The sequence below is a fragment of the Ruditapes philippinarum genome, unplaced genomic scaffold (genome assembly GCF_026571515.1).
Source record: "Ruditapes philippinarum isolate M1 unplaced genomic scaffold, ASM2657151v2 ctg12724_1_1_1_1, whole genome shotgun sequence".
In the NCBI taxonomy this organism is placed as follows: Eukaryota; Metazoa; Mollusca; class Bivalvia; order Venerida; family Veneridae; genus Ruditapes; species Ruditapes philippinarum.
The window spans coordinates 1-27353 of record NW_026856999.1 but is presented as its reverse complement, the minus strand read 5'-3'; the positions used below and the strand labels follow the sequence as shown (position 1 = coordinate 27353).

Below are 27353 nucleotides of genomic sequence, written 5' to 3'. Positions count from 1 at the left end.
TCCTCTTTGGAATATTCAGGATTTATTCGTCTGCTGATGTTTGTAGTTTGGAGGAACAGAGAGAATATGGTTTTGCTCTGTGATTGGCATGTTCATCTAATTTTGGTTTTCTATGTATACCTTTCCCCCGTATTCTTTCCAATTCTTTTTCAATGAGTCTTTTTTCTTTATTCAGCTCAGGGCGAGATGATAATTTGCTACACAAACTGCGGTCCGTATTTTTCGCCCCGTACTCGCCGTTCCTCGCGACGGTTCCGCCTCGCGTGCCAACTCCTGTGATTTTTAACATCTGGCTGTACCAACTCATTTTATGTCCCTATCCGGAAAGTGCTTTATCCGAAAAGTATACCTCCGTTATGAGCCCGTCAGACGCTTATCATCTGTAAGTGCATATTTTAAAACCATTCTCATTACACGTACTTTGTATTGTAATGTCCGTTTAATAATCTTTTGAAATAGAGAAACAGGACAATGCTTTAATTTTGGTTGAAGTTACTCATACGCGGAACTTTTTCAAGCAATATTAAATGTAATAGTTGTTTAAATTTTGCATCGTGCAGAAGAAGATGTTTTCTATCCAGTCTTCACGTTTGTAATTAAAACAAAAGAAATTTTAACTATTCCAGAATTAGTGTATTTTAGTGTGTCTTTTTTTCATTTTCCAACTCGAATTACCACATTTAATGCTTCCACTTTCACAAAACTGGGCTTTTTTTCAACTCATTATACGTATTTTATATATTCGAAAAGCCAATTGGAACCTATAATGTCAAAAACTTAGACTGAATTAAAATGGGTAATTTAAACTGGTTCAGGACCATTTAAATGACAAAATAATCTGATTGCATTTCGATTTTCTCGTTAATACTCTGATATGTTTCACACAATGTTACATTCACGGTCTGTATTTCATTAAATTATTAATTTGGTTATATTCGACAAACATTCCGTTACAAACCCGTATGGTAATAGTAATTATTACAGAGAGCGCCCGCTTTGACAAAAATGGTTTTTTGCTGTTTCTTTTCATACTGATGCTAAATTTGATCTTTTAATTTAAACGGAGATTGCCGAAATATGCCGAAAATTTGCGAACCCTATTAATCATGAATTTAGAACCTTGTTACAAAATGAAATACTCGCTTAGTCTTATCTAATTTAAAAAAGTATTTTGGCAACTGCATATTTGTATAAAGTGACGAAATTGAAAAAGATTTGAGGGCATTTTGAAAATAAGTTTGTAAAAAAAAATTTAAAAATTTAAGCCCCAAATTTGTAAATTGACTTATCCCTTTCCCAACAACATTAAAAAAACAACAAATTAAGCTTTTTTATGAAAATTTAAATTATATTTTTCTCCCCCAAAACTGAAAATACGTCACAAAATACCCAAATTTAAAATGGGGCAGTAAAAAATTAATAAAAATTTTTAAGGGAAAATTTCTTTAAATTTTTACTGCAGTTTCTGAAAAAACATTTTCCCGTATGATTGGGGTTTGATGCAATGAGGGGATGATGATGAGGGATGATGACAATGAGGGATAAATCATAAATTGTAGTTGTGTTTGTTTCCCGTGGGAAATACGGCCAATTTCAGGCAGTGGGGGGAAATTTAAATGTTTTAAAATGATGTTTAAATTGTTGGTGATGTTTTGATGATGATGATGTTTGAAATGTTTGATGAAGATACTTATTATTATTATCATCATCTTTGTTGTTTTTATGATTTGGGGGTTTTTGGAGCAATTCAGGATTGTGCATGGTGGCGAAATGATTAAAAAGGTTTGATGATGATGAGGGTTTTAAATTGATGTTTGATGAGGTTGATGATGATGTTTGATGTTTGATTGATGATGTTTGAATAATGTTTGTTTAATAAATGATGTGATGTTTAAAAGGGGAGGAAAAGGGGGAACGGGTTTACTAAGCGTGCCCCATTTAAATTTTTGTCTTTTGGGCCTAATTTCTTTAGGGAAACCTTTATCCTTTCTTTTGACTATTTTCCCGGAAAAAAACGGGAAATTTTTTTTTATTTTTGGAGAAAAGGTTTAAACCCAAAATTCGAAATTAATATGGGGTTTTTAGGGGGTTTTCCTTTACATTATCCGGGAATAATCTTATGGTATAGTTTTAGCATGTTACATTCAAGCTCATATCTATAGATACAAATATACAATGAAACGTTCTTGGTTTTTCATTCACATAAGCCTATCATTTGCGCATTAAATAAACAAAACAAAACAAGGAAACAAAAACATGAAAAAAAAACACGAAAAAAACTTTAATACATTCAAAAACTTAAACAATAATAATGAATTATGAATTATTTACATTCTATATATGCAAATCGTTAAGAAAGATAACTTACGGTCCAAAAACAGTTATTTCCTATATATGTATCTTATATATATCACTGCGTCACAAAGTCACCGGAAATGTAGATTTTAGAATTAATTTCAATTTATTTATTTTCCATTTGACGTGCAAAGATAAACAGCCTTTGAGTAGAAACGATAATATTGTTATATATGCAAATAAAAACACGCAGACTAATAGTAAGCATGTGATAGTTTGTCGATTTATTATGTAAAATAAATCGCAATAAATCTCCCAGCACGATTTTAGCAACGACAGTTTTTATTAAATTCATTAACACCGGATGTTCAGATTTTTTTGAAACGAATGCCCCTTTCCCTAAAATTATTATGAAAATTTATTTGGTTTTTTGGGTATGTTTTGTTTTTTTTGTTTTTGTTTTTGGGTGTTTAAATTTTTTAATTCTAATCATTTTTAAGGGTCTCAAAGGGGGCTTCAAAAAACAAAAACTGGGCTAATTGTATTTTTTAAAAAAATTTTTAATTTAAAAAAGCGAATGCCTTGATGAGCAAAAAAAAACTTTAAATTTAAAAAAAAATGAAATTAAAAAACAACACCCTTAAGGAAAATATACAAAGATGATAAGAAAAGTAACAATATTTGCGATTCAAGTACAATTTACAATTTACATTTTACATTATGCTCTCTTGTTTTTTGTTGTTGTTTTTTTCTTCTTTTTTTCAAATTTAAGTTAAAGATTCGAAGCGATTGATTATGCAATTTCTGGACGGTGTTTGATATGGTAATTATCACTGGTGGGTGAGGAAGATCGTGTGCATTACAGTTTTGCTATCAAACGCATTACAGATACACCGTTATGTACATTACAGATTCATTCTACTGTACATTACAGATACATTGTGATGATGCGCAATACTTTTTTTTACATTGTGCATTACAAATTAATTATAATAATGATGCACATTACAGATTCATTACCATGCGAAATACACAATATATTTTTCCAATTTTAAGATACATTATCGTGTTGTACTTGCGATACATTATAAAGGCATTACACCCCTACTTTTAATTACCCATGGGGCATAAAAAAATACATTCCCAAGCGAAACAGATACTTTCTTTAAATGTGGCATTTCCCAGATCATTTTTTGTGTTTTAAACAAATAATTATATTAAAATTCCCCTTTTACAATTTTTAACCCATGGCGAATTACACTTTACATTTTCTTTTTTTATTAAGATACTTATCTGTGTATTGCAAATCGTTATAAAACCCTTTAAAAATATTTTTAAAAATTTTTCCCATTACAAAACCCAATTCCCTTTGGGGAATTAAAATCATTTTCTGGTATCACAGAAAGTTTACCCGTTTTTACGCCCTTACCCGGGTTTTAACAGATACAGTTTGGGACTTTTTCCGGGGACCAAAAAAAAAAGGAAATCTAGAAAAGCAGTTTTTTTCCCACTTATAATTATGTAGCCTCTGCGCATGCGCAAATGTAGAAACGGAAGTTCTCGTTAAGTAAAAGGTTTCTGGTTCCTTTTCTTCAGTAAGTAAATAAATATACAAACGTACTAACTTAAACTTTACATTATTTGTTCGTCAGATTGTGTCAAATACCTGGCTGGTTAAAGATATACATTTAACAGCCAATAAGGTAGATAAGAAAATCAGATTTAAAATACGGGCGTTTAAGGTTGTTTAGAATTTATTAGTTTAGGTTGACCATAAATCGCCTTTGTATAATTTGTTTTCCCTGACGAGTAATTTGAATTAATTTTATAACTACCTCCTGAAGTTTTATCTGGGGTTGATACAGTGTAAAAATATATTCTTTTATTTACATAAGCCATGATTGATATATTTTGCACGTGGTTCTTGAACACTTTACATTTGCTCGGCGTTTCAAAACGGATTACGTAAACGATAGCCCCTTAAAGTTTACTGCATTTCTGAAGTACTAAAAAAGCTAGATGGTAAAACCAAACAAAAAATAATGATTTGAATAATAATAAATAAACTTGAAACGGAGTGAAATAAGTTTAGAAGTTACATTTGATAAAACATTGTAAAATGAATTACAAATAAACAACCTCATTTCATCCCATAATATAATTCATTTGGGTTTTGCAACTGTGTTATTGCGCATTGCAATTGTGGTGCATTTCGCTTTGAAATGGTTTAAGCTATTTCCTTATCAAGCGAAATTGAAAAACAAAGATTTCTAATGCGTAAATGTGCGGTGTTAATCAAGGCTAAATTAGGATAAAAATTATCATACACCATTATAAAAAAAGTTTGCAAAATATATACAATCATGCATAAATAACTACATGTATAATTATGTAGCGTTCACAAAAACAACTTCTCTATATATACAACGTATATAAGACTAGTCAATGCGGTAGTATTACATATTTTGCACAGTCTTCCTTTGGTAAGTTTTTAACGAGCACTAACGGGCACCTACGTAGAGCCACTGACCTTCCTTCCGTACGCCAGGTGGATAGCTTCCTGACATTAAAGAATTTGAAACTTGTGAGCTTCGAACCCAGGTAAGTAGTACTATAAAGTAAGACAATGTTCACATTGCTCAATGATGAAGTGAGTATAACCTTTAAGTCTAAAGCGTCTGTATGTACAATGTAATTATGTTGAATTAATGATAATTTGTGAATAAAACGGTTTCAAATGGTTTGAAAATGAACGTATTAAATGTGCGTACGAAAATGAACAAATTTACGTATGAAAATGAATGAATGAACATATGAAAATAAACGAATGAACGTATGAAAATGAAAGAAAGAACGTATGAAAATGAACGAATGAACGTATGGAAACGTACAAATGGAAATGAACTTATGAAAATGAACGAATGAAAAGAAAGTTATGAAAATGAACTAATGAAAAAGAACGTATGAAAATGGACGAGTGAACGTATAAAAATGAACTAATGAACGTATGAAATTGAACTTATGAAAGTGAAGGTATGAAAATGAACGAATAAAAAAGAGCGTATGAAATGGACGAATGAACATATGAAAATGAACGATTAAAAATGAACGAATGCGCATATGAAAATGAGGTAATTAAAATGAACGAATAAACTTAAAACAATGAACGTTTTAAAGTGAACGAAGGAAAATGAACAAATAAATGTATGTACATGAACGAATGAAAATGAACGAATGAATGTATGAAAATGAACTAATGAAAATGAACGAATGAACGTAAGAAAATGAACTAATGAAAATGAACGAACGAATGTATGAAAATGAACTAATGAAAATGAAAACGAATGAACGTGAAAAATTGAAAGAATGTAAATGAACGAATAAACGTGTGAAAATGAACGAATGGAAATGAACGAATGAACGTGTGAAAAATGAAGAAATGGAAATGATCGAATGAACGTGTGAAAATGAAAGAATGTAAATGAACGAATGAACGTGTGAAAATGAAAGAATGGAAATGAACGAATGAACGTGTGAAAATGAAAGAATGTAAATGAACGAATGAAAGTGTGAAAATGAACGAATGGAAATGAACGAATGAACGTGTGAAAATAAACAAATGGAAATGATCGAATGAACGTGTGAAAAATGAACAAATGGAAATGAACGAATGAACGTGTGAAAATGAACAAATGGAAATGAACGAATGAAAATGAACGAATAAAAATGAACTAATGGAAATGAGCAAATGATCGTATGAAAATAAACGAATGGAAATGAACGAATGAATTTATGAAAATGAACTAATGAAAATGAACAAATGAACGTGTGAAAATGAACGAATGGAAATGAACTTAAGAAAATAAACGAATGAAAATGTACAATTACAAAAGAAAAAGAAAAATGATACATACACATAATTTAGATTTCCTCTAATCCATTCAACACGTTAAATTCCATAAAGACTCCTATAGTCTCCTACGTAATGATTACACTACAGTCACTGAAATTACTGTGTGTACTTTTCAAACGTATCACAATCACCTACTACGAAAAAATGTACTATAGTCAATGGTGTTTTGTTTTAAAATTTGATCATATAATACTTCCATGACATTTAATCAATGAAATATGAGGGGCTTGTTTTGTTTTTTTATTCATGGCACAACTTCAACTTTATTCTTTTTATAGATGTTTAAATGGCAAAGTTTTGTTTTTTGTTTCTCTTATCAGCTCGACACTATTTCAATTTGTATCGTCTGCTTCACAAAATTAGTAACATGTTTTTTTTTGTTATTTCTTTATTATTACATTCATTATTATTATTATTATTACATGTATTAATATTATTATTATTATTATTATTATTATTATTATTATTATTATTATTATTATTTATTATTATTATTATTATTATCATCATAATCACCATCATCATCATCATTTTTTTTGTGAAAAAATACCACACGCTGTTTTTAAATGCAGTTAAAGGGGACCGATTTTATTTATTAAAATGAAACTAATATCCGTCAAGTTCAACAGTAAATATGTAAATTTAAAGCAGCAAGCCTCCACATAATTGAGAAAAATGTACTAATTAAGATGTTAAAGCGGATGCTGTTTTGAAGTAGACTTGACAGTGATATGATGCACTTTTCCAAGATAAAAATTACTGACTTACTTAGTTTGAAGCAACAAAAAAGGCCGCTTTAAGAAAAGTAAAAATATTAACAATTCTAGAAATAATCAACATGTGTTATATGAAATAAATAACTGATTTTGAAGTATTTATCAGCATATTTCTACTGCGTGACTAACGCAGTAAGGGCTATTTTTGCATGGTCTGGTCTATTTTCATGCTGCTTCAAAAGTACTATGTACAACTGGTGAGAAGTTATATGATGGGGATACGAACATTTATCAATGCTTAGGCTCATCAATTTCACATGCATAATGAAAGATTAAGGACTTCTTGGTTCCTCTATGTTTCGGGAATAACCATGTCCACGTGTCTGTGTGATAAGGAATTAGGACTTCTTTTTACCACTTTGATGAAGGATTTACAACTTCTTTGTGTCTCTCTGATGAAAGATTTAGGACTTCCTTGGTCTCTCTGATAAGGGATTTAGGACTTTTTGTGTCTCTCTAATGAGAGATTTAGGACTTCTGTGTGTCTCTCTAATGAGAGATTTAGGACTTCTTTGTGCCTCTGAGGTGCGATATAAGGGTTCTTTCATGCTTCTTCGACATCATTTGTTTTGTCTGTGTAATGCGAATTAAATTCTACAATTTAAAGTGATGTGACAATGGCATCCATTTGAATACTGTTAAAAAGATTTCTTTCTTTTACATATCCAGATGACAATGGAGTTTACGAATGAACTATACCCGCTCAATGTTAGTCTCAAATTAACACCGGATGATAAAATCTCATCGCGTCTTTCATCAAATTAACGACAAATTGTTTTTATAAGTGTGGACAATAAAGCGGATATAAAACACAATAATGCGGGTATTTGCACCTGTCATATCGCAATACCCGCGTTTTTGTTCTATTGCGATAAACTATTAACCGATATAATCAAAGTTATTTACGTTATGTTAAGGAAATAATAAGAAAACACCCTGACCGCATAAACTATGTCAAATCAATCCAACCGCTATAAGAATTGATTTATTTGGTGTGTTTTTTTCTTATTCCTAATTTGATACCATATTCATTTATAAAGAAAATGCCGTGTTACCCATTTTTCTGAAATTCATGTTTAAAACATACGTGGTCGGAGAGGTTTCAGACGCTTTCCCAGATAACTAAAGATTTCTCCGCAATCAAATGGTTAATGTCCCAAACTTTAACTTACCATCTATTCATTCATGCATGTTCGAATCTCATCATTGACCAAGCCGTCCTGGTACCTCGATAGGTAGTGCGTTGGACTGCGAATCGGGCGACTCAGGTTGGATTCCCGGACGTTGTGATTGATAATGGAATCCTTTCTACGGTCATTCGCACTGTACCTTAGCTCTGGCATGTACAGAGCTTACAGTTCCTTGCGAAAGTGAAGGCAACTAGTACTGATAAGCTGTTTGACTGCCTGCCTAGGAACGATGCGGTGGCTGAACTGTGGGTAAATTCAATGTGGCTTACTGTCGTGATCCTGAAAACGAGTGAAAACTACTACCACTTTCTCATCAGTGAAGTTCAAATTTTCCTAGAAGAGACTAATTCAGCTACATGGTGCCAGCATACTATTGCATATTAAAATGTAATCTAGCATGGCATAGATGAACGTATTATAATGTCCTGGTTGAACACGACAAAGTAACAAATTATTGTTTTCCGCGAACTTTATGCGGACTTTTTTCGTATGTACATTGTGTACTTCGTCTCGTTGCACCTAACTTCTTTCGTCCTATCACAGCTATTATATATAATAAAACTACCAGCTAGATCTAGGTAAACTCTAGTAGTTTGTGTTGAATGAGGGTCCATCTAAAAAGCAGCTTTCGCTGTTCAGTACGAATCCCGGACCTGTCACAGAAGAAGACTGGCGAGCGTTGGCGCTTTAACAGACTATTTGTGGTTATAATGCCCATTTAAATGTTGAATTGCTGTTTTAGTTGATTTAAAAGGTCTTGTTTTATACGTACTTTATACAATCATTTTATGGATATCCATGCAACAATCTCCCGTTCGTACTCCGGCTATTTCTATAATACTGCAATATTTTAAACATTCGGCAATTTAATTACGTCTTCATCGTTTACATTTAATACTCAACACAAGAATTTTGTATGCAGTATAATATATTCGTTATAAAAAAAATTCATTTCATTCTTGGTCAGAAAGAGATGACATTTGTGCGTGTTTATTTATCTCGTGCGCACGAGATACTATATCGTGGCCATGAGATACTAAGTGGTGCGCACAGGGGCGCCGTTAACTTATATGTCACAACGACGCTTAATGCAACACTTGCCTCTAAATGTCGCACTTTTGTCGCAAAATTCCGCAACCACCGCTAATTACCAACAAATTGTTGCCGTAAAATGTCGCTAAGTTACTTCCTTTGCATGTCATCGATGCATGTTTGTGGCCACATGGCCGAATATGTCTAAAAAGAAAGAAAGAAAGAAAACAACGTTTTCAAAGGTGTTTTTGTACGGAATCGTCAGGTGCAAAATCTTAATGTTCTAAAAATCTTGAAATCGTAAAAAGTAGTTTTAAAAGCCTTATCACCACTTTGTTACTTCTTAGGAGTTTTAAAAGTCTAATTAGGACATTTTCACTATTAAATAAGAGTTATTAAAGCCTAGTTAGGACGCCCATTCTCCTAAATACGAATGAGAAAAAGATACTTTATTTCAATTATTGTCTAAAAACTTATTAGGACTATACATGTCCGAATTAGATGTTTTTAGAAACATATCAAGAAAAATGAACTGCTTATTTGTTATAACTATAAAAAACTAATTATCAGGTACAAAGTTCAAATTAGGTTTCAATTTTTATCTCTCTAAATTAGAAGAATTAGGCTTATATAGCTCTATAATAAAAGTGAAAAAGTCCTTATTAGGCTTTTAAAATATCTAAATACTAATTTGGCTTTTAAAACTCCTTATTACAATTTCATAAGATTTTTTAATAACATTATCATTGTACCAGACTGTTATGTACCCAGACATCTTTGAAAACGATGCCATTTCATTATAATTTTTCGACCATGCGACCACATACACGCATCACAGGATTCCCTTTCTCGTACGAGAAAGGGACAAAGTTTCCCCTTCAAAGGGAGAAAGAGAATTGTCCGCCCTTAACAAAAAGGGCAGACTAAAATATCCCATATTCTAATCGTAATTGATAAGTAGGCTATTTAAGCAGCTATGTCTTGATTTGGTTTATATACGACAATAGTAACGCAAATCATGTGGGGAATCAGGTAACGTCCTTTTTAGTTCGCTATAAAATTTTAGTTAGATCATATTTAATTTCTTGGAAAAATTTTAGTTTCAAATATTTTCTTCTTTTTTTTCAATTTATATGATAGAATTATTTTATTTTTGCAAAACATGAACGTTTCAAAAACGTTTTATATACGTTAGATATTGGCGATATATTTCACACTTTATTTTCAAATATTAACGGTTTAACATAGGGGCATTTTTTTGTCAAAGTATGCATGTAATTTCTATTTTTGACTTATTCTATTTGTAATGGGAAGGGTAATGTGATGGGTTGCAAACACTTGAACAGCCGACCAATCTGACAATGGTAAGACTTTCATATTTGCAAGTTTTATCTTACCCGAAGAATTTATAAAAAGCACTTTTTAAGCTCCCATTTTTGCGACGGACGCGCCCTCAGGCGCGTTCAGAGCTATGTCATCTACACATGGGATTTCGTTGGCTTTTTAGTTCGCTATAAAATTTTAGTTATATCATATTTAATTTCTTGGAAAAATTTTAGTTTCAAATATTTTCTTCTTTTTATTCAATTTATATGATAGAATTATTCTAATTATTCAACCGAACAGCCCTCGAAATAGTACATGAATTTGATCCTATGAAACTCCCATACTTCGTCGGGATATCTTAAAAACTTCCATATTTAGCCTTTTCAATTTCAAATTAAGTTATCCAAGTTAAAATATAAACGTATTTGATTGATAAAAACGCTGTAGCCCCGTAGTATTATTGCGCAATTATGCAAATAACTGCTAAACGTTTTACCGCTGTCGAAAAAGTAGGACAGCAAATTATGCTATAATTAAGGAGTAAGCTCAATAATTCATAGAAATTATAAGCAGGAAATAAATATTTCCCCATTAAACAAAACATTTTTATTAACAGATCAAAAGTTTTTCGTGACTTTAGAATAACTCGCGCATTAGTAAAAGAAGAACTCTTTTTGTGACTCATACCGCGGGTTTAGCTGAATATTCAGCAGTTATTAATAAATTAAACATGCGTGTAAGTGAAAGGCTGACACAAAATATAAAAAAAATGTCGACTTAATTATCTTGTTCGCACCACAAAGTAATTCATGCACACAACTAAATTATTCATGGCCACGACATAGTAGTCCGTGCGCACCACTTGAATATCTTATGCACAGGACATAGTAACTTGTGGCCACGACATAGTATCTCGTGCGCACCACTTAATCATCTCGTGCGCACGACTTAGTATCTTGTGCGCACTAGATAAAAAACACACACATGTGTCACCTTTGTGCCACCATAGAATACATAATTTCATATATTTCCGTACCTTTCAGTCAACTAAACTGTCTTTAAAATTAGGAGGCCTTTTCTAAAGAAAATTGGCATAGTTTCAAGTAAGGGAAAAATAACAAACAAACCGCTCATTACCAATTCTTGACATTTTGCGCAATCTCTTCAGTGGAAGTCAACTACATGCTTTTAGAAATAAGGCATTGTGAGTTATCTGTCCTTGAAAATTGAAAAAAGCGAAATTTTCAACTCGGAAACGAAGAACTATTTTGACAAATTTGTTTATCTACTTGATCGAGACACTTTACAACAGTAGACGGATGACGTTTTTTATTATCTTGTTTGTATAATAGATGGCTTTGGTAACATAACACTTGTTACATTGGTTAATAAAAGGAGTTTGTTTGTCTCGTTGGTTTAAACAATATTTATTTCTTCTTCAATATTTACAGACAAAATTACAATATATAAATGAGTCGCGTCACGACAAAACCAGCATAGTGGGTTTGCGACCAGCATGGATCCAGACCAGCCTGCGCATCCGCGCAGTCTGATCAGGATCCATGCTGTTCGCTTACCAACTCTATTACAAGTGGAGAAACTGACAGCGAACAGCATTGATCCTGATCAGACTGCGCGGATGCGCAGGCTGGTCTGGATCCATGGTGGTCGCAAACCCATTATGTTGGTTTTGTCATGACGCGGCTCAAATTGCATTCAGGCTTAAAGCTTATATGAAACTATCTCCTGATTGTCTGGTTATGTATTGGTATGGCTGTATTGGCGGGGGGAGGGGACAGGTTGCTTGGACAAGGAGATGGGAGTAGATATATGTCTAACTCAAAATTTCCAAACATACTGGTTTGAGGAAGATCGCATGGGCATTACTCATATGCACGTGTCGGCAGTGACCTTCATCAGCAAGGTTCGAACCCACACACAAACCCCATACAATCCAATAGGCAAGTCAGCGACCAGACGAATTCGACCATGAACCACAGAACACTGCCCTCTAACCCCCATCCCCAACCCTCCCCCTCAATACACACTATAAAGTTTGTATAGGTTGTTTTAAGATGCAATTGCCTTTAGATTTTGTTTGTCACTTTTGTTAAAATAATTTATCTTTATGGTATTCGACTCAATGTTTTAGACTATGTTCTAATTAATAAACCGTATTAAGGCAATAAAAAAAGTTAAACAGTTGAAGTTGACATTATTCACTACGATGTGATGTTATGTGAATTCATAGATTTTAATTGATCATAAAAATTTGAAGAAAATATGATTTGAATAACTAATAAGGTGAACAGAATTAATGAGCATTAACTGCAATGAACCACAAAGTTAACTTAGATGACATATCAGTGTGAAGTCAACGGGTTTTAAAAGAAAGCATAAACAAAGGCCTCAAATGATGAATTGTTAAAATTAGGCCAGAGATATTTGTATATGTGGTTATGAATGTAAGACTATAGAAGAAATTTAATGTTTTGTACGCATATAGTGAAACTGCTATGAAACGATAAAGAAGGAATCTTCAACAACAGTAGTAGCAGCAGCAGATTTTTATTCATCAACATAATCTTAGCTCTTCATTACCATATTGTGTCACCATTATTATCTGTTCATCATCAGCAGCACTATCGTCATCGTATCATCATAATCATCACTTTTATACCACCATCACCATTTTCATCAACATCATTTTCATCATGATCATTTTTATCATCATCTGAATCATCATCTAATCAACATCATTGTAACTATAATTATTATTATTATCATCATTATAGATTCATCATCATCAGCATCATCATTATCATCATCATCTACAACATTATCATCATATGATGATTTTCATTATCATCATTATTTTCCTCCTCCTCCTCATCATCATCATCATCACCATCACCAACAACAACACTACTATCCTAAAATTGCTCGTTACCCGTAATAGCAAACTTATTGTAAAATTTTAATTGTCTTCTCGTTTGAAAAACCAAAGAAATGTTTTATACTTTTGTTTGTCCTTCATTTAATTCAAATGAATCAATTCGAATGCCTTTTGACCTTATCGGTAGTGACGATTTATCAAAATGTTTAGGAGGATTTTTAGTTCCTGTTGATAGCAGGCGACAATATCGTACTGTCAGAGCATCTGTGCCTATTCTCACGGATATTAATACCCAAAACGTCAGTGAATTGTTTGTGGACGTTTAAAGTGAAGGTAAGACAATTGTTGCATTTATGTCGTTTGTCATTCTTATTGGTAAATCACTTTATTTAAGATTTAAGAATAACAAATAGATTATGAACAGCATTTTGTAAACAAGGCAGGTCCTCGTAACATTGTTTTTAGGTGATTTGTGTAAGTTTAACATTGTTAGATATATGCTTTCTGAAACCAACCTTCGTTTTGGTGCTTTCTGAAGCCAAGCATCTTTTCATTACATAATTTTGGTGGTTTTTGAAACAAAGCACCCCTCATAATAAATTGTTTGATGCATACACTATACAAGCCCTTGTTTATATACTCCTATTTCTCTGTTACATAGATGTGGACATACGTGCATATAGGGGCTCTCACCTTGGTAGCAGTTTGGCTAAGGTACGTATATATTCTTCTTGTCATTTATTTATCTTATTTAATCTTATCTATCTATTTATTTCTTTATTAACATTTATTTTTCTATCTATTTATTTATGCATTTATTTATTCTAGTACATTTAATTGAATGATAGATAAATTGATTTATTTGGTTTTGAATTTGAGTTTGACTTGTTTTGATCTGATCGATTCGATGCTATTCGATTCAATTCAATTCGGATTGAGTGATTGATTGATTGATTTTTAAGGTTTTTTTATATACACTTAACGAAACTTATAAGTACCCCAGTTATAGTTTTTAGCATAAATTATGATATGATTAACGCAAATATTTAAAACTTATGCTGTGTAAAGTTTAATTATATTTTTAACATTTCATAACAAAAATTCATTTATAAACAACTCAAACTTAACAAAAAAGATCATAAACCGAGATCACTACCAGTACACAAATTCGCACCAGAGTCTTATGAAGTCAGTATCGTGTATGTCCACCGTTTGCGTTAATTACTGCTAAGCACCGTGATCGCATTGACATAATGAAATTTCTAAAATAAGCCACTGGGATATTAGCCCATTCTTGCATTAGTCCGTTGTGTAGTTCTCTTTGGTTGGTGGGTGCATTCGGGCCTGTGTAGACACGCCGGCCAAGTTCATCCCATATGTTCTCAATCGGGTTGAGATCGGGCGACTTTGACGGCCAGGGCAATACGTTGACATTCTGCTGTTGCAAGAGTGCCCGTGTTGTGCGTGCAGTGTGGCTCGTTGCCCCGTCTTGCATAAGTGTCATGCCCCTGTTCTGTTGAATAATGGGAATGGCAACGGGGAGAAGAATTTCGTTCTGGTAACGAGCTGCATTTAAGTTCCTTTGAATTGCAACAAGTGGTGTTTTCACGTGGAGTGAAATTCCAGCCCATATCATTACGGAGCCACCGCCGAACTGATCTCTTTCTACGACGCACGCATCAGCATAACGCTCACCACGTCGGCGGTACACACGGGTTCTCCCATCATTTCCCAGAACATTGAAACGGGACTCATCGGTAAACAAGACTTGTGCCCAGTCCGCACGTGTGAATCTCAGATCAGTCCTCGCCCAGCGGACACGTGCACGACGGTGGTGTCCACGCAGTACAATTCCCCGATACGGCCGTCTGGCACGAATACCAACGGATCTGAGGCGCGATCGGACTGTGTTGCTGCTGATAGGCCGTCCATGAGTCCCAAATGTCACCCTTGCTGTTTCTACTGATGTGCGCTTCCGCTGGCGGAGGTGCGATAAAACCATAAACCGGTCTTGTCTGCGTGTTGTCACTCTTCTACGTGGTCTCTTCGGAAGATTGGCGACACTTCCGATACGTCTGTACTTTGAGGCCAATCTAGTAATAGACTTCTTTGTAACACGCATTCTTCGGGCAACCTAGAAAAAACCCCAAAGGATTACAAGGTTCATAATACTGATATGCAACGGGCTTGTCGTAGAATGCATGCACTGAAATGCAATAAAACGAACAATGGGTATTGAACCACATACCTGCTCATGAGACGCCCGGCTTCTAAAAGTCCAATAGCGATTGCACGTTCTTGAAACGACATACGAGCCATGTTTTGTGTTTTTATGTAAGGCACATCTACACTCCATCGATACATGTTGATATTGGTCATTATTGTCAGTTGCACGAAGTGCACGTGCTCGTTTTCGATTTTCAACGACTACTCTAAAAGTATGGTTTTGCATGATTAATTTCGCATAAATTCATTTTGAGCAGACGACAAATTGGGGCATTACATATAATCATTATCTAATGTGCATATTTTTAAAATAACACGTGTTTAATGCAAGTTTGTTTTTGGGGTACTTATAAGTTTCGTTAAGTGTATATAACTTAATAAATGAATCTTCAGAGAACCCATTTTACCATTTTGAAAAATGTTTCTTTAAATTTATCTTAGTTACTTACTCTTTCATACTTTTAGCAGTGTCCAATGCCACCCAGGACGGCCGGTTATTCCTGATGACCCTTTGGCACGTGCGATATTTATGGTTGCTGAGACCAATAGGACGCCTGATGGATTTCTAACAGTCGATGAAATGTCGGATATATTCATGAAATTTGACATAAACGGTAAGAATTTAGACATTAATGTTAAACAAGTTTGTCATAATAGCAAATAAGTTTGACATAACTGATCATTTAGTAAAACATTTATACTGAATGATTTAGAGATAAATATTTAAAAAAGAAAATTACATAAATAATGATAAAAAAGTTTGACATAAATGGTAAATGATTAGATATTAATGTTGAATATGTCTAAAACGACGGTAAATGTTTTAGATATAAATGGTAAATATATTTTAGACATAATTGTTAAATATGTTTTAGACATAAATGGCAAATATGTTTTAGACATAGATGGTTTATCACGACCAAACGTTTTTTCTTATTTTTATTAGTTTTTTTTTTAAAACAAAACAAAAGGTGAATATCGTATGAATGTGTCATTAAATTTTGTTTAAAAAAAAACTAGTTTTAAGAAACATATGATAAGAAGATAATTACTTGGTTTTGATAGAAATTTATATATTTATTGTTACAAGGGGATGGCATTGTTGATGAAACAGAGTTTATAGCTCACTGGTCAATACTACACCTTGGAGATCTTGACCACGCTATCACGTTGTTCCATCGTGCAGACACAAACAAAGATGGCCGCATATCACGTGAACCGGATTACACCAGGCTGTTTTATTACTTTGATCGAGATAGTAAGTGTAATACATTGTATCCACATGCATGTTAGTAAATACAGTCAAACCCTGTGTTTAAGAGACCAACTCTGAATAAAGATAACCCTGCAAATAAAGAACATTTTTGTTAACTTTGCATTGATCAAATGAAATGACATTACCTCCAAATAAAGACAACTTGTCTATAAAGACAGTATTATTTGTATTTCAATTGGATTGCCTTTGTTCACAGGTTTAACGGTATAAATATTATTTTCCAATAGATTTTTGACAGGTTATATGGCATTATAAACGGTTGTTTGGATAAATATATAACATGAGTCGATAGGCGAGGGTTATATCGCAAACAACCGGTCATATGTGGCCATATAACCTGCCAAAATGTCATGACTAAAAGTTTTTATAACGAATTATATTGCTTAAACGTCCTTTATTAGAGATACAAATAATTAATCTCATAAAATGACTACGGCCGTATATAATTTTATATTGTTTATATGGTTTCATTATCAGCCAAAATAGCATAGATTAAGAGGTCAGCCTAAGCAACCCAGACCACGAAGAAATATACCAATGCGCAATTTTCCATTGTTTTCTTCCATTTTTGTTGTTGCTTTTGTAGTTGTGTTTTCTAATGCCATTTATTCTATCACTGGATTTTCATTCTCTAATTTCAACATTTCAGTGGACGGGAAGATTTCGGAAGCAGAATTTGTAAATGTTTGGTTCAGTCTGTCATCATGAAACCCATTTGATGCCCACGTGATCACAATGATTTTTTTTGTATTGATATATATTTTGAGAATTAAATAAAAGAATGATGATGATGAAAAATTAGGAGCCAAAATCATTACATAAATCATTTGGAAAAACCCATGTTTTGTTGTTGTTGTTGTTGTTGTTTTATATTTTTATAGTGATTTTTCGATTAAGAAAGGTATTAATAAGCTGAAAAAGAAAAAAATATATATAAACGATTTGAATAATAATTGCTTCCATCTAGGGCAGGGTTGGGGCGCTAGGGTTTTTTGCTAAAACTCAGAAACCCCGGGTTAGGGCTCTAGCCCGGGAAAGGGGGAAAAGATAAAGGGCGGGGAAAGATTAGTATTTTGCAAGAAAATTTTAAAACTACCCCGCACGTTTTCCCACTAGCTAGTCGCCCCTCACCATACGCGCGGCCCTTCTTTTTTCCCAAAAAGGGTTGTTGGATCCCCAAAAAAACGGCCCAAATCTGCTCATTTGCGAAAAAGGACGGGCAAAGTTATAGTTAGCGCCCGAACCATGCCTATGAGCCACTTACATGTAGCGTGTTTAATATACTTTGCAATAATACATAGTTTATACATCAAGTTCAAAATAAAAGGAAATAACATTGAAATTGTTTTATCGTTTATTAGGGCGTTATTATTTCTAATTGTTTTTGCGATAATTTTGCGAGTATTGAAAAAAGTTTAAAAAGTATCTTAATGTATGTCAACAGTTTCGACTATGATATCACTTGACCAGAAAACATTTCAAAATGCATCAGGTGGAAATTCAAATTATGCCAGATCAATTCATTAATACAATTGCATGAACTCTTGGCAACAAATGCGATCAGTCTTGACCAAGACCAGCCATGCACACCCGTGTCGTTTCATTATTTTCCGACTTCTTTATTTAGTCAGTTTCCTTAAAATGATTAATGGCTATATTGTGATCGAAAGATGGACATGTACTAGCACAATCGGCGTCACCGACCTCATTTTCAAGTTATTTGCTCTGTGTGCTTTCTTCAAGGATAAATAATTCAAAATCAAAGTAAGCAATTTCTTATTGTTTTTGCATTTCCTGTAATTGACTTTCATTATAGTGAATATGCAAAATCTAAAAACAAATGGCGAATGTTGTCTGTTTAAAGTTTCATTTTTACTTAAAACTATGTCATGGCCCTTTTAATAAGAGTGTTCAGTCTACCTACTGAAAGAAGGGAAAAAACAAACAGTTCCATGAAATTTGGTATTGTGATCGAGAATAAAATAAAAAGCATAAACCAGTTGCAAAAAATACGGTTTATAAGGCTAATGTATCTACCTTTGAAATTACATAAAATAACAAAAAGGCCAATAGCTCGAAAACGAGGTCGGTGACCCCCAAGTACAAACAATGAAATGCAACAAACAAACAAAGAAATAAGAAGACGAAGAAGAAGAATTCAGCCTCCTAAGCGTCTTAAGGATGGTGAAAGTAGGACATGGAATGGAACAATCACACCGTGTACCTATCATCACAAGGAAAGTACAAATGAATATTTATAAAGATTTAAACCCCTATTGCACCCTCTAGAAAGAGTATTTGATACACTGCACTTCTAAAAATAATAGAAAGTGATAATTTGCCCATGCATACAACGAATTCAGAAGACCAAGAGCCCGTTTAATAATGCTCTATGAAATAATATCACAACATATAGCTACAAATACATAGCTACATCTCCAGATTCGTAAAAATATGCATTTTACCCGACAGCAAAACATTACCAATTAATGTTCATATATATATAAGTTACAGTAATTGCATTTTTGAATGCTTTTGATTTGAAAACCAATTGTCACTCTGCCTCTACTGCTCTCAATATCAGCGAACTAATTCATCAATCCTACTATGCAGTATGTACAAAGTTTCATTTTTCACTTTTGTAAACTTTTTTAACCAATGCCAACACGTAATCCGTAAAAAAATTGATGGAAGGTGTAGTGATTCATAATAAACAATACAGTTAAGCTCCACCTACTGGCAAACTACTCATATATGTATAGCGTTACGTATATACACATTGTTCTTTAATTTAAGTTTAGATGCAGAGCTAATAAAATGTATACGGGTGTTTTGTTTAACCGTTCCTTTTAAAAAATGATAAAGATAGCTTTTAAAAGTATGTCTTATACAGACGGAAGGAAAAAACATAATTATTCAAAAACAAGCATAAAGCACTGGCAATTTTGTCTTTTGTGTCTTACAGTCGCATAATTGTTTACACCTGGACACGGCCTACTGAATTTTCGACCCATATATCCTATAGTAAATCCATCACATTTAAGGCTAAATTCTGGACAAAACAAATCCGGTACCGAAACTTCATGACCATTTCTTTAAACACCAATGCAGTCCAAGTAAATTTAGCACAAAAAAATAATACATTAGCCCTTGGAGTTTTTCTGCAGCTTTTAATTTCTGTAATCACTATAGAATATTCCAAATAGTAACTGGTGTGTATTCTTGTGCATAGTGCCTCATGAAACCTTCCACCCAGAAATGAAATCCTGCAAAAATACACCAAAAACAACCTTTAAAGTACTCAGAAATGAAACTTCATGTACATAATAACTAAAGATATACTTAAAATATAACCAGTATCAATTAAGATGATATGAAATAGGCCATTTCAAAATTTAAAAGAACTACTTTCTAGACTACAACGGGCTGGGTCTAATTCCGTACCGGGGTGACACCACCTGTGAAAGCCATGAAAGGTATTTAGTAGTGTTCAACTTTCTTATTATTTAGTGGTCAATAACCAAAATGGGACGTGTCATTGACGGGTTTTATACATAGCAAACCGATTTCTCAATCACCACGAAACTTACTTATTTTGTTAGATCTGTTAATTACATTTTTATTTATAACTTATAAAATATACTACTAAGACTTAAGTCTTTTCTGACAATATTAATGCAAGGCTAAAAATTTGCTTTGGCTGTAAAAATAATTTGTTTTCGCGAAAAAGTGGCAGGGTAGCCGGAGATAATATTTTTGGATATAAAAATAAAAGTGAGATTTGTTATAACGACAGCTTAATTCATTGCAAATGATATGATTTATCACTACAACACATGAGCGTGATTTGTGCTATGTTTATCTGAGGTCACAAATATAAAAATTCAAATATGAATCTGAAGACCTTATTAAGTTATTTGTCTCTCTAATATGTGGCATACATGTACATGTACATTTTATGTTCCAGCTTTAAATGTTTAATAAATACCTGCTGAATGATATCATAATATTTCTGGACTCTTTGTCTTACATACAGTTTCGTACTGCAAAATGAACTGTCAACATCGTCAGTGTAGGAACAAATGGAACTCCTGTCTCTTTCTGAGGGAGTTTTCTATGCCTCTTACTTTCCCTCTCAAGGGTGTCTGCTAACTGCAGACTCTATCATGCCTTCACCTGTAACGGCCTTGGACGCTAACATTTGGCCACTAATGTATTTGATTGTTACTTGTCCTGTAATATTCTGTCTTACTCTACTTAAGCTTATTTGTAATGTTAATCTAAAATTTGCAGAATATATTCCAGATCCGCACAATAATGGATAGAGTTGGAGACATGTGTATTTATATAGGTGACAGAGAAGACGCTGAGTCACTACAAAAAAGCAATGAAGCTGGAATTACACATATCCTTACCGTAGATAAATATCCATTGAAATGGATAGAGGTATAGTAATTGTTCCTAAAAAATCTTTTTTTATTTTTCATTATTATTGAATAGGAAAAAATTAAAATATTTTTTTTGTTATGTACACCATACTATGAAATATGACACTTTGTAAACATACAGAATTATTTGGTCAATATCCAAGATTGATAACTATGTTGTGTATTCTTTTCAAATTAAATCTTCTTTTGTTAATTCTTATATTATCCAGGCTTTTGTTTTACTAGTATTAAGCACTATTAATTATTACTAAATAGTCCATTTTGCTGTCCTACTGACAGCTCTTGTTTAAAATTCCCCAATAACTATTTGTATATTCATTAATGAACATTCAACTTAACTTTCATAATAATCATGTATTACATGTGAAAGAGAATGGGGCCGAATTTAAGCCCAGAATCATAAGATGATGCATCATATCAATTTTATAATGTATCATTCATTTTGTACTTGAAGGAGAATGGGATGTTTAGGTACCTGTACCACCAATGTCTTGATATGGAGACTACAGACTTATTGTCACAGTTTGAACACATGTTTAACTTTATTGATGAGGCAGACAAACAGAATGGAAAAGTTTTAATTCATTGGTAAGTTCATAGCTAGCTTGATAGGTTTTAGCTACTTCTGAATTCTTGGTAAGTTCATAGCTGATTATATGAGCTACACAATTTTATAGCTAAGTTGAGGTATTAGGCTCCTTATTGAAAATTTAAGTAAGCTGTTACAAAGGCAAAGAAGGAAAATTTAAACTTGTAGTGAACATTTCCTTAAATTGTGCATGTTTTAAGAGAATTATAATCAAAACAAATTGATGAAAAAATTATGGGGATCACCACCATACTTTTTAAGTTATTTGCCAATATTTTTGATATTGCATTTCTTCTGTTTTCAGTCTTGCAGGTATGTCACGTAGTTCTACCATAGCTGTGGGATATTTAATGTATAAGAGCAAAATACCTCTGGAGGTGGCCATGCATATAGTGAAACAGTATAGGAAAAAGATAAAGTATGTCCTGTATGCAGTATAACTTTACAAAAATCTAAGACTCTATGTTACATTAGTATACATTGTATGTATATAGATGCAGTGTAAAAAAATAGATTTTGTGAAAGATACAGGGTAAAAAAATATTATGATATTTTATTCAGTTGGAAATAAGATTATTTGTATATTTACACATGTACAATGTATATAAGAACATAAGACTTAGTATATTTTTTGTGGGAAATAAGAAATAGTATATATTTAACCAATGGGAAATAAGAATTAGTATGTATTTAAAAAAAGGAAAATAAGAATTAGTATAATATACAGTGGAAAAATATTTTGTTTTACAGACCAAATGAAGGATTCATGAGGCAGTTAGAGCTGTTTGAACAGATTGGGTATTCACTAGATTCTAATAATGCGGCTTATAAACAGTACAAGCTTGAAGTGATGGCTCAAAATATACAGTCAGGTATTAAATATATGATAATCATTAGATTTAGATTTTTTATTTAGTACATTAAAGTGTATAAAGCTATATCTTTTGAAATATTTCATGAAAATTAAAAAAAAACAGTAAAATTATGTTGTTTTCATAACATCATAGTATTACCTTAAAATGTATGAAGTCATAAATATGTATTGAAATATATCATGAAAATTCTAAAACAGTAGAATTATGTTTTTTTTTCATAACATCATAGTCGTTCGCAAATAGGCTCTTGTACTACCACAAACAAGAAATTGTCATGCATGTTATCCTACTTGCAACTCTTGTTTTATTTTTTTTTGCATTTTTTTTTTTTTAAAAAGTTTTGTATTTAATTCTTTGGGAAATTGTATTTGATTTGAAAGGTTTTAAAGATGGGTTAAAGGGCATGAACACTAATGTGATCATTTTTTTTAAATTGATCAGTACAAATATTAGATCAAGAACCCATTTATATTTATGCTTTTTATTAACCCTTTAAAAATAGTTAGCAAATGTTAACAACTTTTTAGGGTAGTTAGCAAAATCCAACAACCAAAATTTTGTAGTTGACTTTTCCCACTTTTGAACATTGTAAAGATTTAAAATAAATGTCTTTGAATTTTGTTTAAAAAAAAAAACTTAGGGTTCATCCCGATGTACCTATATCACTTAATCCATGGGCTTTAATGTTTTTAATTAAGTCAGCCAAACCTGCCATATAATCATATGAAATGACTTACTATTACAGGTAGTATAGAAGTAAAAGAAAGTGACCTTGCTGAGGATGTCGGCACAAATAAAACAGAGAATTACTACAGATGTAAGAAATGCAGGTATAAACTGAGCTACATGTTCTCATTTTAATCCTTTATTAGTCTGCTGGCAGCAACAGATTCTACCCATGTCATGACAGGTAGTGCCACCCTCCAAAGTAAATCACGACAAAAAGCGCCACCCATTGAGTATGTCACAACAAATACTGTATGTGTATTTAAATTCGCGGAAGCAAATTTTCGCGGAAAGGTTCACTTTGGGGGTATAAACATATATTCGCGCTATTTTGAATTCGCGGAGGTGACTGCTAAAATCATAAATTCGCGCACACCCATCAGGTTAAAAAATAAGGGAAATTACTTTACACGTTAAGGCAATGGTTTTCGCAAGCAGCCTTCATTTATTTTACATACTTTTTACTGTAATCATTGTGGGACTTCACAGTTATTTTCAACACCTGGTGTCAAACAATACCCTATTGTACAGAATAAAGACATTCAATTTGTCTAGCGGAAAGATTATTGCAAACAAAAGAATGTCCGTTAACGCGTGATTTTTCACAGTTTTAAACAGCACTGAATGAGATCATAATCTTTTCACTGATTTTGTTAAAATGTTGACTGAGTAACTGTATTTTGTTTTCCATGTTTTCATGAGTTAAAATCGTTAATGTTTGTGTTATTTGTATTGTTTGTTTAGAAAAACAAAACAGAATCTGACCTGATGTCAAGACATTCATTACTCAGACTATGAAATAAATAGCGTGATATATACTTATACAAGAATCCGATAATCATATCAGTCAAACAATAATACACTAACAAACTGGTTATATACAGAGCTGAATGTTACCTTACAGTTTACACAACAGTAAAATCACTCTTTGAAAGTATCACGGATGGCGGCCGTGAACACACTGATATACATTGTTCTATAGATGCGTGAAAATATGACTATTAAGAAATTATTGGCGTCGAAATATTCGCGCTGAACATGAATTCGCGGATCGAATGTCACCGCGAAGATCGCGAAAATTTGAAGCCCGCGAATATTTCTACACATACAGTAGTGCCACCCTCCAGTAAGTCACGAAAGGTCTCATATTCAAACTGCTACTTGGGGCGAATGGACTGTGACCTGCCATGTACCTTATTCACTGTAAGAAGCAAAGACAGCCAAAGTTTGTTGAATTTATTACAAGCTATTGACAGCTTAACATGTTAAACATTGAAATTATCTCACAAATGTAATTTTTCATGATTATGATTTTCAGAAGAGCATTATTCAAAAGTTCCAGTCTCCTACCTCATACAGAAGGTCAAGGTGAGGCAGCGTTTGACTGGCGTAGTAAAATTCCTGCAAATAAGCGACCAGCCTGTGATACAGATGAAAAACAAGAGGACACAGTCTGCAGTAGATCTTTATTTATAGAACCAGTCCAGTGGATGGCAGGATTTGTGAATCAGCTAGAAGGCAAGGTAATGTCATCGAGTTCATATATAGGTTAACCTTTTATCTGCTGAATATGTCTTATGAATTTGCCCTGATTTGGATATGGAACAGTCCATTCATATTAAGTTTAAGGGAGTTCATTGTCAAAACAATAGTCGACTGGTTAGCTCAATAGGTAGAGTGTTGGACTGCGAATTGACAACCTGGGGTCGATTCCTGGATGGTGCAGGTAACTTTCCTTGTGACTGATCATGAAATCCTTTCTATTGTTATTTGCACAGTGCCTCTGCTCTGGCATGCACAGAAGGTATCAATTCTTTGCATGCCCAATGTGGCAAGGTCCTTTCTTCCAATTGCAACTTATCATATGTTGATTAGTTCATAATCAGATTTTGTATTGAAGAAGAAAAGAAAAAGTTATGATTTTTCCCCCATCATCTGTATTTTTCTATTGAGATTTTTGACATTTGTATGCCAATCAGGGAAACAATGTTGAAGGAAACAATGTCAAACAGGGACATTGTATCACTAAATATGATATTCTATACCTAGAAATATGATCCAAGGCTTTATTTTCTATTTCACTATGTAGGTGATGTGTCCAAAGTGTGATTCCAAACTTGGCTCTTTTATCTGGTATGGTAAGTAGCATTAATATAACTTATATTTACTTAAAATAGCTAAGTATAATTATATACTATACTGTCATTGCCTTACTGAATATGCCATATTGTAATCATCATCAGAACCCACAATACACATTCTGTATATACTACATTTAAAACTGGTATAATTATGGTAAATAGCCAGGGTTATCAAGGATGAATTTGAATAATAGAATGCACAAAGTCTGTTTGGGAAGCTATATTCCCTGTACAATTTGGTTTTTTGTAAAAGAAACTGCCAGTTTTTGTTTTTTTAATGACACTGTATTCATACTAGGTTTACCTTTGTAGATTTTAAAATATAACATATCTTTTCTTTGTGAACTCTTTTTGTAGTAGTCTCTTTAATATTATCCTTATTTGTTTGAAATCTAACATATTTTTTTTGTCCCATATATATTCTAGTATACCAATACATGTTTACATAATATTTCTTCACAGGAGAAAGATGTCCGTGTGGAACTTGGGTTGCACCAGCATTTCATATTCAAAGTTCAAAGGTCGATTTTATAAAGCCACGCCCACCAGTTGTAATGAACCAATCACAGAGCAACACAAGCTCAGTGCCTTTAAGCTACACACCTTCAGGATCGAAAGACAATGGAAGGACAGAGATTACAAGTCCAACTTGATACATTTATTAAAATGTAAACATTTTAAACTATATTAGTACATAGAGGATATTGAATGAGTGTAGTTTAATACTAAATTTATTGTACGAGTTGAATAAAATCATATTATGCGAGCCTCTGGCGAGCATAATATTGTTTTATTTAACAAGTTCAATAAATTTAGTATTGAATCTACACGATTATATAATATTCTTTTTATCACATATATAAAATAAGAACAGTAAACTGTTAAAATGAGTCATTTTTCAATGACGCGCCTATAGTGTAACGCTAACATAAGCGTGCTGTAACGCTATGTTTATATATAGTGCAAATGACATCACGTCAAAGTGTTATTACACTAGTGTAATATCGTTTTTATTAAATGGCTTTATTACACTCCTGTGCCGCGGATAATGTGATAATAAAATATTATGTAGTTTCCATTGATACACATAATGTCATTATAATTTATCATACTGGTATGTCAAATATTGTTATAGGTGTAATATGGAATCATATTCACATTAAAACTTATCAAGTACTGGTAAGTGCTGTTGTGCCTTTTCATTTCTTTAGCAGTTAAATTATAATTATGTATCTTTTGAATACAGATTTTTATTGACACTGTCAAAATTTGTGGGTTATTCTTTTAAAATTGGAGGACTGGTGTCATTTGCCTGCTGTTAAGATCATATGTTGACTTCCCAGCTTTACTCGGGTGGAGGGAGACATTAGGTGCCCCTATGCATTATTTTATACACAAACAGACACTAGAGTAGAACCACCAATGTTGTGTAGGCAAGCCAGAGAGCTTCCTCAGATGAAAAATCTAAGGTCAGGGTCCCTGGAAGGATTCAAACCCACAGCAATGAGGGACAAGTGATTTAAAGTCAGTGACTATAATATCATTTTGCCACAGATGCAAACAAAATAAAACCTTGTAGCAGTTCGAATTTACAGAAGGAAGATCTTTATTAAAGCTTGTTTTTTTCTGGGACCAAGACGGTTT

The 27353-nt window shown here is 32.9% G+C and overlaps 2 protein-coding genes across 3 annotated transcripts; both read left to right on the top strand.

Moving 5' to 3' along the window:
• The first annotated feature begins 13610 nt into the window (after positions 1-13610).
• LOC132748425 (insoluble matrix shell protein 5-like) lies at positions 13611-17768 on the top strand. Of its 2 annotated transcripts, none has more exons than XM_060738034.1 (5): positions 13611-13761; positions 14090-14142; positions 16120-16268; positions 16745-16912; positions 17580-17768. In XM_060738034.1, the coding sequence occupies exons 2-5, from the start codon at positions 14090-14092 to the stop codon at positions 17636-17638; spliced, it is 429 nt and encodes a 142-aa protein (XP_060594017.1). In that variant the 5' UTR covers positions 13611-13761; the 3' UTR covers positions 17639-17768. The 2 variants fall into 2 exon arrangements, with proteins under 2 accessions (XP_060594017.1, XP_060594018.1); XM_060738035.1 differs by having other exon boundaries at positions 13612-13761; positions 16123-16268.
• A 2688-nt stretch (positions 17769-20456) lies between these two features.
• LOC132748424 (dual specificity protein phosphatase 12-like) lies at positions 20457-26293 on the top strand (the record flags this gene model as incomplete). The annotated part of the gene is given in 9 exon segments (XM_060738033.1): positions 20457-20704; positions 21236-21376; positions 21833-21966; positions 22272-22385; positions 22718-22839; positions 23588-23672; positions 24887-25091; positions 25658-25706; positions 26172-26293. Coding segments are annotated over 8 exon segments (960 nt in total), but the record flags the coding sequence as incomplete, so codon positions are not given.
• Positions 26294-27353: the final 1060 nt, after the last annotated feature.

Excerpts from the sequence above, each read along its gene's own strand:
- LOC132748425 (XM_060738034.1), top strand. The coding sequence starts at position 14,090 with ATGTGGACATACGTGCATATAGGGGCTCTCACCTTGGTAGCAGTTTGG. Across the intron at positions 14,143-16,119 it reads TTGGTAGCAGTTTGGCTAAG|CAGTGTCCAATGCCACCCAG; the intron begins GTACGTATATAT and ends TCATACTTTTAG. Across the intron at positions 16,269-16,744 it reads CATGAAATTTGACATAAACG|GGGATGGCATTGTTGATGAA; the intron begins GTAAGAATTTAG and ends TATTGTTACAAG.